Genomic DNA, 17,310 nt, shown 5'->3' with positions numbered 1-17,310 from the left:
GCCCTCATGGTCGGATAGCTTTTTCTCCAATCACTTAATCGCTTTCCCTTGTGTCGCATGAGTTGCGATCATTTGATCTATTGATGTCTTCATCAGGGCCAGCATGTCCTTTTTAAGATCAGCAAAGCAGCCCCTAGGGAACTCCTGTTGCTCCTGTGCCCACTGCGCCATTGCACCCTGGTCTATACCGGTTGCCATGCCGCGCCTCGCGCCCACTCCGCACGCTTCTGTCTGTTGGGACTTAAATGCTTCACCCGGCCACTCCTGGTCCAGCTATCCATACAACAGAGAGGGAATCCCTTTGGCAGTGTTCGCTTCACCAATCTGCCCCAAAAAGTCCGTGGAAACTCCTGAGAAAGGTCCGAGAGTCTGTTCCAGAGGGGAGCTGCCGAATGCGCGACCTACTCCTCCATGGCCGCCACCGGAAGTATCGTCACCGCTTCTTCAATGATCTTGGCGAGATCTTTTCACAGTTGCTCTGCTGCTAGAATTCAGCTTTAATAAAGGCCCTCAAGTCAGCTTGAAGCCTTTAAGCTTGCCCTTCCCCCACCTGCATGCTGGAAGAGGTTTTTGTCTTTGCTGCAGCTCCAGCCAAATCTTTCACTGTTTCTGCCGGGTCTGGTAACCAAGAGACATACCAGTCCTGGGGGAAAGTGCTCCTCCAACATTCACCTCATCAAAATTCCACCCCATATCGAATAAGAAAGAGCTATTTTCTGTAACCTTGGGCAGGAACTGCCTTGTGTGTGACCACTTACTCCATGGTCCACACCGGACGTCGAGCTCTGATATACACTTAGATTGCCGTCCCATCACCAGGGGCAGGGATAAGTTCTTGCAGGATTGATACCATCAGGGGTGGCCTTGCTTTACAAGTTATCTCTGATGACGACTCTGTCACTTTTTTCATACCGTTGGAATGCGCATTCACATTTATCTAATAACCATTTCAATTAGAATAGAAAAAATTAACCTTTCAACTGTGGGCCGAGATAAATTCAGTCAGATGTACACATCCCTTAATTTTGAAATCTCTTTAAAAACATTTAATTATTGTGACGTGTCCTAAACTGATATTCTTGTAGATGGAACAGTGCAAGGTTGTTAAAACATGCCTTTTGTGGATAATGGAATGGAATTGTGTTTTCCAATATATTAACCACATGTTGTGAATGAGAAATTCAGATTTTTTATTCGTAACAAAAATTACGCAGTAAACACCATCATTGGGTATGAAATCTGTGTACTATACTTGTATCTCGCAATATTATACTCTATGTCCATCTACTGTTGCGACAAAGCTGAGGTACAATCTTGTTACCTTCGACCACATTAACCAAATGTTTATGGCTATTATAATTCATTTTACAACAGATGTGAATACGCAATGGAACAATAAAAGTAATAATAACAGAAAGTACTGGAAAAACTCAGCAGGTCTAGCAGCACCTGAAGACGAGTCAGATTAGACTCGACGTTCACTCTGTTTCTCTCTCCACAGATGCTGCAGGACTTGCCGGGATTCTCCCATCAGGGCGGCTAAGTGTCGACGCCGGTGTAAAAATGGGAGTGTTTTGCTCTGGCGTCGGTGCCCATTCCGGGACCCCATTCTCCGACCCACAGGGGGCTAGCGCGGTGCTGGAGCGGCCCACGCCCATGCCAAGTAGCGCATGCGCAGTGGCCTCCTTCCCCGCGCCGGCTCCAAATTGCATAGTGCTACAGGAGCTGGCGCGGAGGACAGGAGGTCCCCAGCCAGAGAGGCCGGCCCACCAATCGGGGGGCCCCGATTGTGGACCAGGCCACGACGGAAGCCCCCCCACCCCGGGGTCGGACCCCCCATTCCCACTACAGGTCGCCCCCGGACCTTTCAATGCCAAGATCCTACTGGCTCAGAGGATGTTAGAACGGCGCCGGGGGGTACTCGGATTTTTTGTGACAGTCGCTCGGCCCATTTGGGCCGGAGAATCGGCGTTTCCAGCCCAGGACGGAGAGTCGGCGCCACGCCGATGGTGTCGATTCTCCTCGCTGCGGAGAATTGCGTCCCGATGTCGGGGCAGCATGGCGCGATTCGCGTGGGGGCTCCGACCAGGTGGGGGGGGTCGAAGAATGTCCGCCCGCCATGTTTTTCTTGCCCTTTGTTTGATTTCAGATCTCCACATCCACATTACTTTTATTTTAGTGTCATTTAGCAAACCACTTTGCTCCAGTTTGTATTCTTAAAGTATATAAAGTAATGTTGAAACTGATTAAAGTGGGTGTTTATTTTTTACAGGGTATCAATCGTGCACAAACCTTGGCAAACATAAAGTCAAAATCATATAATTCAACAGTGAAGGTCTGTATAGCAAATATTAATTTTCATTAAAAAGCTGGCTATCTTTTATTGCTGATGATCGATAAAGAATGATTACAATGACTAATGTTTAACACTACTCGGTGGAAAATTGATGGCATAACTTTGATGGTAGTGATGTAAACTTTACTTGAGATGTCCTAAGTTTGATCCTAGACTGGGACGTTAATTTCTTATGGAGGGCTGTTAGATGTGTAAATGCTTTTTGCCGAGTGTGGTTGATCGCTGGTCTTTGCCGAGTTGGCTGACCTCCATAGGCAGAAGTATGAGCAGTGCCGTTAACCTCTATGTCCCTCGGTAAAGGGACAGTTTATCAGGATTCCCACTTTTAAAGAATATTTAATTGACTCGTGCGATTGTAAGCCTGCTGCACAAATTGGTTGGTTAGGTTTAGGTGTGATGGTTCTCAGAATCTAACAAGACTCCTAATACCCACCAATAGGGCTTGCACTTGAAGAATGGTCACTAATGGAAGGTACTGGAGGTTTACCGTTACTTTCCAGGAACCCTTACATTAGCAAAGTGCCCTTTTTGGGAGACAATTGGAAGCTAAGCAGGAGAAGAAACAATAGCGATTCTAAAAAATCTTGATCAAGGTATAATTGTTTCCGGACATAATTTAAGCATATTAGTAACAGCAATGTTACTTTTTTTCTCCCCTGGGTGGTTTCAGTTTTGGATACTCCCATTTAGTCAAGGTCACCACGCAAATTATTATTTCTAGTCCCATTGCTTTTCATGAAACAGTATGACCAGAGTATAAGACAAAGGTTATTGCTTTCCACCAAATGTTCACATGCTTTTCCCTACCCAGAAAGATATATTATTAGCAGCTAGAAATTGGTATGTGTTATGCCTGTTTGGTTTAAATAAGACAGCAATTAATCTGTAGGACTGCTTATACTTCATCTGTTCAGGCATTGGCCACACTGCTAATACCATTTTTGTAATGTTCTCTGTGAACCCATAAAGTAAGCTTGTAACTTTTTCTTTTTACATCTCAAATTTCCCCTGTATCTGTGTTTTCTTCTCTGTTGCTGTCTACCTTTGTAGGTTTGGTCCAACAAGCTCAATGACTGGCCTGGGGTCAACTATTTACTTGCGTTTCCGTTCTTCATGCTTCAGTGCACTTGCTCGGGATTTGATTTTTTGGCAAATGTCATTTTACGTTGTTATGAATGTAAAACAATGCTGTGAGATTGAATTGTTAAAAGCAAAAGTCACAATTTTGTTTATAAAAATTATGTTTTGTATGAAGGCACCTAGATCCAGACGGCATCGCCAAATAAAATTGGAGTCTTCAGAATCTGGGTCTGATTGGGGACGAATGAAAAAACCCCCAAGTAGGAATTCCTCGGTGAAAGGTAAGAGAACAAGGTCATTTTTCAAAGGGTGTGCTAAGAACATGGGTTATTTTCAAGAATGGAGCCCTCTTCAGTGGGCCATTTGGCCCATCGAGTCTGCACCGACCCACATTAAGCCCTCACTTCCACCCTATCCCCGTAACCCAATAACCTTTCCTAACCTTTTTGGTCACTAAGGGCAATTTAGCATGGCCAATCCACCTAACCTGCACGTCTTTCGACTGTGGGAGGAAACTGGAGCACCCAGAGGAAACCCACGCAGACTCTGGGAGAACATGCAGACTCCGCAGAGACAGTGACCCAGCGGGGAATCGAACCTGGGACCCTGGCGCTGTGAAGCCACAGTGCTATCCACTTGTGCTACTGTGCTGCCCAAACCTTTCTTGATGTGAGTCTAGAAAAAGATGGGTATTTGTTTTCATGTAACCTCAGCTCCAGTCTGAAATGTAAGCATCCATTTGTAGATCATGCGAAATTGGTAGCTTTAGTTAACGTTGGAAAGTAACTGAGGCAAAATATTGCAAATGCTGGAAAACAGAACGACAGCTCATTGACCTGAAGCATGTCTCCAATGCTACCTGACCACCTGAGTATTTCCAACATTTTGTGTATTTATGATTGAAAATTACCAAATGATATCAGGAATCATTGCAGTGCCTGGATGAAAAATGTCGTATAAGTATCATGATAGAGGATAGTTGATATTTTGTGTTTTATATGTGACAATTATTGAATACTTGAGAAAAAAGAATAACTGGTCTTCCTATATTTAAAAATATTTTTATTCAAAGCTTTTTACATATATACACAAAATATCAGAAGAACAACACATCAACCTAAACAAACAGCCACAGATCCCCAATCTTCACTGGTACCAACACCCCACTACATCCCGCCTTCCCTATTTTACCCCCTTACCCCCCCCCAAAACTCCCCAACTCTTTCAGACCTCTCGATCCTCCTTGAAGAAATCAATGAACGGTTTCCACTTGCGGGTGTACCCCTCTACTAACCCACGCAGAGCGAACTGGATTTTCTCAAACCTCAGGAATTCTGCCAGATCGCTCACCCACACCCACTGCCTTCACGCGCGCCCCCCCCCCCCCCCCCCCCGACTCCCGGGTCTTCCGACACATCAAATATCGCCACCTATGGACTCGGGACCAACCCCTGGGACATTACATCCGAGAACCCCTCCCAGAACCCCTCTCCAGAATATGTCGATGTGATTCCCCCCCCCCACCGCCGACACCTGCCTTCCACCCCTGCACAGTACCTGCTCATCTTCTCCACTGTCATGTGGGCCCTATGCACCACTTTAAACCTGATGAGGCTCAGCCTCGCACACTATGGGGACGCATTCATCCTCCGCCCCATCCCGGCCTGCACCTCCCCTCCCAGCTCCTCCTCCCACTTGCGCTTGACCTCCTCCACCGGATCGCCTTCCCTCTCCATCAGTTCCTTGTAAATATCCGAAACCCTCCTCTCCCCTAATTCATCCTCCCAACAACAGCTTATCCTGCAACACCGGAGGCGGCACCTCTCTCCTCACAACATACCTCACGTGCAGGTACCTAAAGCCATCCCCTTTGGGCAACTCATACAATCCCACCAACTCCGCGAATTTGCCCCCTAAAATCCCTAAAATACTCAATCCCCACCTGGCGCCACCCCGGGAACCTCACACCCAGCCCTGCCGGCTTAACTGGTCTCCCTAGATAGGATCACTTGTTCATTGTATACTACAATGAAAGGTCACAAAACAAACATAACCATTTTCATGCTTTATTTTTTAACAATTCAGTGGCATGCAGATTCCTTTGTTCATGCTCACGAGATGATAGTCCGCAAAAGAAAACGGTGATGTTTGATGGCCAAGCAATTAATTCCAAAATAGATTTCTTGATGTGGGTTGGTATTTTTCTCACTAGATCTTCCCAAGAAGGGAGCATGGTTCTGGTCAGTGTTCCATGGATTTTAGTGGGCTAAAACCCAGCTGTGAGCCATGCACGCTTAGTGGCCTCCTAAACCTTGCCTTTTGCAGACTTCTATCGGGTCTCTGGTATAGATAAGTGAAGTGACTGTGTGGACAATAATCTGCCCTTTAGAATCAGAATCATATATCAGGCAAATTGAAGGTTCATCATGTAGGTTTCTCGGTAGCATTTTTATGTCAGACCTCGTGAATAAATAAAGAAAATCCATGATTAGTATTTTGAGACAAAGTGTTCTCATTCCGTTGCTAATGGATTATTTGGATAGGGTCAAATAGATGAGAAAGAATGTAAATCTGATCTCATCCGTTTTCAATGTTGCGACAGTTAATTGACTCCAGAATGAACCCAAAAACCATTCTAAATTATAATCACTCTTTACATGAAGAAGTTCTTCCTGAAACACGTCAACCTTACATTTCACCAGCTTAATAAAGGGTAACTGGAAATGATTGAAGAAATTTGTTATTCGTACCTCTTTCAGTATTTTGTGCTTGGCTGTATATGGTGAGCCGAAGCTGCAGAGGACATAATTCCTGCCTATGTGCATTGCCCGAGTTACTGATATAGCCCACATACCTCATGCTATATACTGTGCTTAATCTCAATAATAGTATTGTTCCATACTCATTACACTTACCCTGTTTAATCAGCAACTATAACCTTTGAATCATGTTTGGAATCTTGGTGTAGACAGACTGAAAAGTAGCAACTCAGATTCTGAGCACAGGGAACTTGGTTTGGGGGACGGAGAGTCCAGAAACCCAGCGACTCTCACCCAGGGCTTCCCACACTAAATCCAGAACCACTGTCACCTGTCACACAGACTGAGGAAGGGCTTGGAGGACAGATTCTCCAGACCTCCTTGCTCCAGGCTCCTACTCACTCGGGACTCAGCTTCCGTTTCAGCTGCAGTTTCCGAACGTGGTGACCCTGAGACCCTTAACCAGCAGCATTGAGCGGAATCAGTGCCAGCAGAGCATGTGTAATATCAGATACCTGACAAGTGGGGAAAAATGTGCGTGCATGGCTGGATACAATGTGAGACACATGCGCACATTTGGTTTCAAGTCAGCACCAGGACATTATATTTCTGATCCCTGGAATGAAGAGCTTGTTGTATGAGGAATGGTTGAGGTCTCTGGGTCTGTACTCGTTGGAGTTTAGAAGGATGAGGGGGGGTTCTTATTGAAACTTACAGGGTACTGTGTGGTCTGGATAGAGTGGACGTTGAGAGGATGTCGCCACTTGTAGGAAAAACTAGAAGCAGAGGACACAGTCTCAGACTAAAGGGATGATTCTTTAAAACAGAAATGAGGAGGAATTTCTTTAGCAGAGGGTGGTGAATCTGTGGAATTCATTGCCGCAGACGGCTGTGGAGACCAAATCACTGAGTGTCTTTAAGACATAGATAGGTAGGTTCTTGATTAATAAGGGGATCAGGGGTTATGGGAGAAGGCAGGAGAATGGGGATGCGAAAATTCTCAGCCAAGATTGAATGGCGGAGCAGACTCGATGGGCCGACTGGCCTAATTCTGCTCCTATGTCTTATGGTCTTACTGAACCATGGGTTTATCTTGTCTACATCATTTAACATTCTGAGCAAAATCCTAAGAATATTGGAAATGTTAAGCATTTGTCGAGGACTAAACAAAAATTAACATTTCAGGTGGCTACCCATGACGGGGCCCTTGAGCATATCTGCTCTATTTTTCGCACATCTGGGGCACGATTCAACCAAATTATTTCTATGTCCGGTTTTGGACACATTTAGCGTGTTTCTTGGTGACTGCAGTGCTGAGAAACACCTTGCTATTCAATGGCACCTTTCCATTTTTTTTGTTATATTTTGTAGCTTTTTTTATTTCCAATTAAGGGGCAATTTAGCATGACCAATCCACCTAGACTACACATCTTTGGGTTGTGGGGGTGAGACCCACGCAGACAAAGGGAGAATGTGCAAACTCCACACGGATAGTGACCCGAGGCCAGGATTGAGCCTGTGTCCTTGGCACCTTGATGCAGCAGTGCTAACCACGGCGCCACTGTGCTGCCTACTTTTCCCATTTTGGTCTTGGGGAGATTCTTTCTGCCGACGCTGTACTTCCTCGCAGATCGGGGCGTCATTTTGGAAAGCTTCCCTGATCTCCCTCCCTCTCTTTCTCTCTCTTCCACCCCCCCCCCCCCCTCTCCCATCCCTGCGTTTTAAACCCTCTCTCACCTGCCCCCAGGGAACCCTCCTCTGCCTCCATTCTACCTAGTATGGCCTCCCAGGACCAATCCGTGGCATTTCCAACCTGGCACACAGACAGTGCCTCTGCCAGTCTGGCAGTGCCATCTGGGCATTCTGGGTGGCACCATCAGCGTGCCCAGGTAGCATTGCCAGGCTGGCAGTGCCCTAGTGCCAGAGGGAGAGCTGGGGTACTACCCTACCCTGTCCATGACCACTCTGGGGTCTCCACTAGCCATCATGCCTCATCCACGTTTGTGTGGATTAGACTAATGATACCCCGGCACGGTCTCGCAAGCACGGCTGTTGAGTCCCGGACGCCGGGAGAATCCAACGGACGTTTATTTAAATGAGGTGTACACCTGATTTAAATATGCAGATCTGGGTCATGCCCCGTGAGGATGAGATCCAGATCCCCACATCTCGCGAGACATTTTGAGCGTTTCAAATCTCTCGCAAGATTCAACAACCTCGTCTCGACACCAAGTCGGGCCCGATGAGGCCGCTGAATCGCGCCCCTCATCAGGCCCCTGATCGCGCGCCTTCCCACTTGTCCTCTCCTCCGAGAACATAAGAACTAGGAGCAGGAGTAGGCCATCTGGCCCCTCGAGCCTGCTCCGCCATTCAATGAGATCATGGCTGATCTTTTGTGGACTCAGCTCCACTTTCCGGCCCGAACACCATAACCCTTAATCCCTTTATTCTTCAAAAAACTATCTATCTTTACCTTAAAAACACTTAATGAAGGAGCCTCAACTGCTTCACTGGGCAAGGAATTCCATAGATTCACAACCCTTTGGGTGAAGAAGTTCCTCCTAAACTCAGTCCTAAATCTACTTCCCCTTATTTTGAGGCTATGCCCCCTAGTTCTGCTTTCACCCAACAGTGGAAACAACCTGCCCGCATCTATCCTATCTATTCCCTTCATAATTTTATATGTTTCTATAAGATCCCCCCTCATCCTTCTAAATTCCAACGAGTACAGTCCCAGTCTACTCAACCTCTCCTCATAATCCAACCCCTTCAGCTCTGGGATTAACCTAGTGAATCTCCTCTGCACACCCTCCAGTGCCAGTACGTCCTTTCTTAAGTAAGGAGACCAAAACTGAACACAATACTCCAGGTGGCTCACTAACACCTTGTACAATTGCAGCATAACCTCCCTAGTCTTAAACTCCATCCCTCTAGCAATGAAGGACAAAATTCTATTTGCCTTCTTAATCACCTGTTGCACCTGTAAACCAACTTTCTGTGACTCATGCACTAGCACACCCAGGTCTCTCTGCACAGCAGCATGCTTTAATATTTTATCATTTAAATTATAATCCCGTTTGCTGTTATTCCTACCAAAATGGATAACCTCACATTTGTCAACATTGTATTCCATCTGCCAGACCCTAGCCCATTCACTTAACCTATCCAAATCCCTCTGCAGACTTCCAGTATCCTCTGCACTTTTCGCTTTACCACTCATCTTAGTGTCATCTGCAAACTTGGACACATTGCCCTTGGTCCCCAACTCCAAATCATCTCTGTAAATTAACCACAACGGGGTTCCCCTCGTTTCCTCCCCACCTGTCTCCACATTTAACAGATCAAATTCTAGCATTTCCTCCATGCCCAGGATGAAACTACCACCAAACACATCTTCCCCTCACCATTCAACATTCCAAAAAGGCCATAAATTTCAACAATTTCAGATCAGGCTCTGTCCCCAATTTGTCAAGCAACAGCTGTTGGCAATGGTTCTGCTGTCCCATTTAAAACTCCTCTCGGCTCATCTTTTGTCTCTTTTTACTTGGGCCATTACCATCTAATTTTACCCTCCAGTCATCATCCCTTTTGTTAGTTAATCTCACCCCCTTCCTTCGATCCTATCACGGATCTTCCCGATCTGTTATTTCCTCCCATCAGTTGTCAGCACTTCATAAACTTGATACCTTGTCTCTCTTCGTACCCTTGGCTCCCTCTCCTAAACAAATATTTAGCTACTTTTAAAACCTATTATGAATTCTGCTACCGCTGGGTTTCTGATTGGGTCTTCTACATCCGAACAACAAAAACTCAGCCTCTTAACCTCTTCCTTTTGTTCTTTTTGTGACAAAAGTATAGGGTGGTAATTTATTTTTTCAATACTGATTGAAATTACATCCTGATCTAATCATCAGTGCGGACTCTTTGACAGAATTTTAGGGTCTTGGTTTATGCACATTCAATATTTTGGTATCCATTCTCATGTCATGCAACAAGGTTAGATTTTGTGACTGAATTACATGCTATCATGGTCAGTGAAGATTCCATTAAAGTAAGTCTCGACTCACAAAATGCAGCTGAAGAATATGAAATGGTTACCTAGGAAACTAGGAGCCGAAACCTCAGCATTCCAGTAATACATACAGACGCTAATAAAGATTTAGAATGTTATTTGGCTGTGGAGAAAACAGGAGAGCAAGTATCTATTTTATATCATTGTTATATATTCTTCCCTGCTTCTGTTGCCCATTTCCCTTGGTTTTTGGGTTATTGCTCAGCTATTTCTCTCTTATTCAGCACCAGAGTCTTGCAAAGCACTGAGTGTCTTTGTACACCCGTATCTGATGATATCCCAAGTTTAAGGGTCTAATGGAATTTTTGTCAATGCATTTGGTCTGTGGAATATTTTTAAAAATAAATTTAGAGTACCCGATTCCTTTTTTTTCCCAGTGAAGGGCAGTTTAACGTGGCCAATAAACCCACCCTGCACATCATTGGGTTGTGGGGGTGAGACCCACGCAGACACGAGGAGAATGTGTTAAACTCCACACGGGCAGTGACCCGGGGCTGGGATTGAACACGGTCCTTGGCTCCGTGAAGCAGCAGTGCATACCACTGTGCCACCGTGCCGCCCTGGTGTGTGGAATATGTCATGAATCTTGTTGCGATCTTCTGGATTTTGGAAAGTTGTTGAATAAATCACATTGTCGCTTGGGCGAGAACCACGGAGCTGGTTTATTGCAAGTAACAGACCAGCAGAAGCAGGAGTAATTTACAGAACTTAACTGTTCATTGTTAAACACAAAAAACAATAGACTTGGCTCTCAAAGGAGGAAGATTGAACTTGCGTTGATGTAATACCATTCACAACAGGAGCTGCCCAAAGCGCTTCACAGCCAGTGTGAAATACTTTGGATCATCTGTTCCTTTTTCCCCCTTATGTTGGTTGGAATAAATATTGGCCAGGATATCGGGGAGAACTTGCTGCTTCTTTCAAATAGAGCTACGGGATTTTTTACATCTACCTGAGAGGTATACAGGGCCTCAGACTTCCTTCTCACCTGAGAGTTGGCACTTCCCTACGGTGCAGCACCTCCCTCAGTATTGCACTGGAGTCTTAACCTGGGTTAAGTGCTAAAGTCTCAGGTGGAGCTTGAACTCATAACCTTCAGTGTCAAAGCTGTTAATGTTTGTGCTAGTACCGAACAAAAGACTTCACAGTAACTATTATGTTAGTGGCAGAAAAAAGTATTTATAAAAACAAAACGCTTAATAGCAAATAGAGGGTTTGCAGCCCACAGACCTGAACCATCAATTAGTTTTCTCTCCACAGATGCCACCTAACCTGCTGAGTATTTTGGGAATTTTCTGTTTTTATTTATCATTGATAGTGGTTATTGTTCTAGTTGGTTCCCACGTCTGGACAAATGCAGCTTTGCCTGCCCCCAAAAACCTGGGAATTTATCGCGGTGTGGGATGTACCCTGGAAAACAAAATTGGTTAATTTTAAATTAACTTGCTCATGCTTCTCAATCCTCTTGAAAATTAGAAATGAAAATAACACAGTTAGTGTTTTAAACAGACCAACCAACTGGACCTAGCTTCCCCAAAGACCGGCTGCTCTTTCTTCCTCATCTCCCCCATGTGTCTAAACAAACTAACCATGCTTCTGCACCTTCCCAAGATCCGTTTACTCTTTCCCACATGCCATTCAGATTTCTTACCATTTGTGATCAATGGCACAATATAATGTGAGCAAAAATTGCCAATCTCCTGTTTGGAGGCAAGGCCTTACCAATACGAATTTTGGTCCATGATTTCTGACAGTGACCCCTCTGTACAATTTGATACAGCATTTTTATGACTGGAGGCAGAAGCCCTCGGAATTAATTTGATTCTTTTCCAAGCAACAACACTTTTAGTGATACGTGGCTTTGGGTTTATATACTGACTGAAAATCAAGCCCAGGAGGACATAACACACATTGCTAGGTCACTGCTGAGATTATTTAGGAAATAACCTTTCCATGGTCATCAGTGCTGGACATCAGAATCAACCCATCAATTGGTTGCATTTAGCTGGACTGTTTTAGTTGAGTTACAGATGCCTCATGCTATAATTCTGTTTGTTTGTAGATGTTCCAGCACCCAAGAAGAGACGGCGACAGCGATGAACTGGATGTAGAATAACTTTAGCTACTACACTCCAATCTCTGCAGTTCTAGTGATGTGGCCAAAAATGAAGTTAACCTCTGTTGCAGCCATATGTATCAAAGCCTGTGAGCAGTGGGCTGCCTGATTCAATAATGCACATTAAAATGCAACGGTTTCTTCTGACTGAAAATGTAAATGAAAATATTATTTTCTGTTATTATAGATACACTGTTGTCAGTTGGCACCAAGTCTTGAATTGTGCCCCAGTAGTGAATTGTAAAAAGGTCTCTGAGTTGTTTGTAAACCCTCTATGTAATGCATTTTTTCTGCTTAACGTTAAATATAAGAGGAGTATGATTTGGTTTACTTCCGATTTCTGATCACATCAGATTTTCAGCATTTGGATACGCTTTTGAGAAAGTGTTATTCCTCTTCATCTGTTTCTGTGGTATTATACTTATTAATGCATTGATACTGATTGGTCAATATAAGACTTTTAGAAACTGTTTTGGACGTGTTTAACTTTGTTTTCAGGATGTGTCAATCTAAAGTCTCCAAGCTGATCCTTGAAAACTAAAATATAATTTGTGTTGATTCTACAATGGTCACTTTGTACTGGTCCTGCATCTTTGCCCATGTTAGTGTTATTCCGTCCAATGCATGCACGTTGGCCTCACCTATAATACCTTTTCTTATAGTTACTCCTCAGCACATGCAGGTGGGCAAACTCATTCTAGCCAGCATTGTTTTTAAATGATCAGTATCAGCAGCTAATATTTTTTAAGTGACATCCCTTGCTTCGAAGCAGTAGTCTGTTCATGCGTTTTGACATCTGGGAGTCAGTGTGTCAAATTAAATTTGTGATGCACAACAATAAAATTCAGAGTAACATTGCACATTTTTAAACATCGATCCTATATTTATCAGGATGCATAATAAGCTAGTAACTTTGAGATAGTGTAAATAGCACACATTTTCCAATGGTGTGGCAACCCATTGTCTTCCTAGATTCCAATGGCCTTTATTATTTTAAAAGATATCACGGCATACCTACTACTATGATTGTAATGAGTCTTTAACAGTGATACGGTCAAATTGCTTATTTGTCCTGATATGTTTCCATCATCCCACATCTTCGCCTGGGTTTCATTTCCGTGGTTGGTGATGGCCCTCATGTATTTGCCTGATGTAATATTTTGTAAATGATGCAAAAAAATGACAGACTGACTATTCAAAGCCATTGCCCACTTTATTCTCACTTGATATTCAGTTATTTACTTTCAAAATGTAGTTGGTTGGGTTTTGATTGTAGCCTTTGAACATGGAGGCCGATATTAGCAACCTTGACTTGATAGAGAAATGGCAACTTGAGACTGATTACAATTCCAGCTTCAATGGTCAGTGCAATTACCCACTACCTCTTGAGGGGAAAAATGTAAATATTTTATTTGTTTTAGTTATGCACATGCTGAAACTGAATTAATTATCCTTGATTCTAAAATTGAGTGGCTGTAAATTCTACGGAAGAATCATAATGTGGTAAAATGTTTGAGACTGAAGCAAAATTGAATGACCACCTTACCAAAATCAGCAGGATACAAAAGTTGTTGTTTTAAAAAAAAAAAGCACCAAACATTTGCTCCGTGGGATTATATTTGCAGGTTACAGATGTTGGGGTAGAAAAAATAGAGCTCCCCTCCCTTTTGAACGCATCTGACATTTAATAGGTAAACTATCACCCAGTCACATGCAGAGTAAAGCTTCCAGTGTTGTGCTTCAGCAATATCTGAATTAAAAGAATATCTTCAACTGTGCTAGTGTGACATTATTCTTAAATCCATCCTTTTTGACTGAGATTGACCATTGGTGCAGAACTAAGGTCATTATTGTGCTGTGCGTTCATTGCTAATGAGACTGCACTAGAATGTTGCTATTACCATAAAGTAGAGTTGTGCATCCTATCAGCTTGATTTGGATTCAGCCCCCTATTCTAATTCGCTCTAGTCTCTTACTGTGCAATCTTATCAAATAGCACAGTGCATCATCTTGACTGCCTCCTAAGTTTTAATTTCTGGAAATGTTTACATTTACAACTTAACTTTTAAATCTTCATAAAATTAATTTTCAAGTTGATCTTTTCATAAATAGTAACCTCCATTTTCTCTATGCATTATTGGACTTGAACGAGAATGTTTTTTTTTCAACTATTTTCGTCTGCTCCTGTCAGCAGAATTTAATAAAAGAATCTTCCTTAACCTCTTTCAATTGGTGATATATTTGTATATTGTGTGGTGCAACTTGAATGCAACCATTGACAACAGGAGTAAAATCGGGCACCTCTCAAATTTGGCCCTGTTTGTTGCCGGAAGTGCAAAGATTTGGAGCAATTGTAGGACGATATTGAAGAATTTCCATAGCTCAAGGAGTGCTCTAATAACCCTGGTTCCAGAAGTGATGGTTAAACTGCACTGGGTTTTTCATTTAACAAGGGACAATGTTTCAGATGACAGCACAGTGTGGGTGATAATTGTACAGTTGAGCTGCTGACTTATGGGTTAATGCAGAAGGTTAGGGTCCTGGCATAAACATGAAGATCTGGTTTGAACATGGATGAACATTATAAATTTGAGGTACTGGATGATCAAGAGCCAAAGTAGGCCAGTGAGGATGGGGTGAGTGAGGCAGCATGGTAGCATAGTGGTTAGCACAATTGCTTTACAGCTCCTGGGTCCCAGGTTCAGTTCCCGGCTTGGGTCACTGTCTGTGCGGAGTCTGCACGTTCTCCCTGTGTGTGTGTGGGTTTCCTCCAGGTGCTCCGGTTTTCTCTCTCAGTCCAAAGATGTTCAGGTTAGGTGGACTGGCCATGCTAAATTGCCCTTGGTGTCCAAAATTGCCCTTAGTGTCGGATGGGGATAGGGTGGAGGTGTGGGCTTGGGTAGGATGCTCTTTCCAAGAGCCAGTGCAGACTCGATGGGCCGAATAGCCTCCTTCTGCACTGTAAATTGTATGCTTCTATCTATGATTGGTGCAGGATACGAAATGGGCAGAGAAGTTTTGGGTTAAGTGGATGGGAAGCTGGCAGAGAAATATTGGAACTGTTCAGTCAAATGGCAAATTCAATGATGGGAATTGCAGCAACAGATTAGAGGGAAGTAGGTGTGGTAGAGGTAGTGGCCAGTAGTCAGTACACCGTGTGCGTATCAGGAAATAAATTCAGTTCTAGATCAAATAAGACACCATGGTTGTGGCAGTGCAACAAAGTCTGAGTAATTATGCTAATGCAGTTTCAGTATATCACAGGCAACATTTTAATAATGGTTTGTTTTTGACTGCTAAGTGTAGCCACCTGGGGTGGCCACTGCCCAACACAAAATGGAAGATTACAAAGAATGCAGGGAAAATGGACATGTAGCGAAAGCAAGCAGCTTGCAGAAGCGCTTGTGTATTCTGACTGCTGCAGAAACCAGACAGCACTGTGAAAAAAACAAGTTAGCATACTAATGAGGCGATACCCGGTGATTCCCAGGTACAATGGAAACAAGTTAACTCAAATTGCAACATTGAATAGAAGGCCAGACTTCTCGGCGCCAAGAGAAGTCCAAAACAATAAGCCCCAAGAACCGCCCAGCGATCGGAGAACAGCCCCGTTATTGGGGAAATTCAAATCAATCGATTGGGAAGAGACCCAATCGATTGCGAGTGTATAGAGGGGTCCGCCCAGGTGGGCGTGAGACCCTGGGAGAGGTATAAGACAGAGACCCCGACCCCAGCTCTCTCTCTTATCCGGCCCTCCCAGCAGAACATCTTAGCAGCTCTCGAAGAACCTTGAGAAGGAGAGGCCTGGTCAGCAGCCACCATTAAGTAAGTGCCATACAACGAACGCTACGAGAGTAGACACTCCTGACCCCTTTAGTCCACACCGACTGGAAGCCTGCGGATCCAGGACAAAGCAAGAGGCCGTTGTTCCCTGATCCGGCAGTTCCCTTATTCCAGATAAGTATTGGCCTGTTAGTAGTAGGATTAGCCTAGTCTTGTAGTTTTATATGCATAATTAGTAGATAACTATTATAATAAACGTGTCTTGTTTGAACTTACTAACTGGTGTATGGAGTTATTGGTCTGAACTTGAACTTGAAACTTGTGGTGGTATCTTAACGACACCTGGCGACTCTAGAGCTAAGGAACGAAGCAGAACCAAATTGAGTGTAAAGCACACTCACCCAGAACGAGCAACATAATTCAGCAAGTTAACAGTGTCACATTGTAGCTAAATGGCATGACAATGAAGCTTTCATTATCACTACATTTCCTTAACGATCATGTGGCAGCATACCCAATAATACTGGATTAATTCTTGTTATTGAGCTAGTGCATGTCTCGTGGCTGAATTTATTATTCAGCAGTTTGTCTTTTGGTGATTTGTGGTTATGGAGACATATGTTATATCACATCATGGGACGTGAGCATCACTGGCAAGGTTTTGCTTGCCTTAAATTGCCATTGAGAAGATGGGGGTGAGCTGCCTTCTTGATCCACTGATGTCTGTGTAGGGGCCCCCACAGTGATGTTCGGTAGGGCGTTCCAAGATTTTAACCCAATGTCTAATACAGGAACAGCAATCCATTTCCATGTCCTGCTATGTGATAGAATACTTTAACCGGTATAGCTCCAGCACCTTTACTGCAGGTCGTGTGGCATGCAAATAGTTATGATAAACAATGCTCCTTGAAAAATCCCATGTTACAGCTCTTGTATGGTAGGGCATTCATTAAAAAAAATATGCCAATATCCCCAATGGTAACACTTGTGTTTATAAATAAGAGGTCACCTATTTTGCATATTTTTCTGACACATATAAAATGAGCATTGTGTATGCACATGTATAAGTGTGTGTTTGGGTGACAAATGAAATTCTATAAAATTGTTAGTCTACAGATGATGTGTGTATGATTTCTGTTTTTTG

The 17,310-nt window shown here is 43.7% G+C and overlaps 1 protein-coding gene across 8 annotated transcripts in view; it reads left to right on the top strand.

The window, feature by feature from the left end:
* Positions 1-14,602, top strand: part of snapc1b (small nuclear RNA activating complex, polypeptide 1b) — a 39,364-nt gene extending 24,762 nt beyond the window's left edge. For all 8 annotated transcript variants that reach the window (XM_038775414.1, XM_038775447.1, XM_038775438.1 and 5 more), the window contains 3 exons: positions 2,273-2,335; positions 3,612-3,717; positions 12,330-14,602. In XM_038775414.1, coding sequence (XP_038631342.1) covers positions 2,273-2,335; positions 3,612-3,717; positions 12,330-12,367 — 207 coding nt within the window. In that variant the 3' untranslated portion in view covers positions 12,368-14,602. The remainder of the gene's footprint in view (positions 1-2,272; positions 2,336-3,611; positions 3,718-12,329) is intronic.
* Positions 14,603-17,310: the final 2,708 nt, after the last annotated feature.

The sequence above is a fragment of the Scyliorhinus canicula genome, chromosome 2 (genome assembly GCF_902713615.1).
Source record: "Scyliorhinus canicula chromosome 2, sScyCan1.1, whole genome shotgun sequence".
Lineage (NCBI taxonomy): Eukaryota > Metazoa > Chordata > Chondrichthyes > Carcharhiniformes > Scyliorhinidae > Scyliorhinus > Scyliorhinus canicula.
Note: the sequence above shows the minus strand (reverse complement) of the source record. Positions and strands in the feature narration are given on the sequence as shown.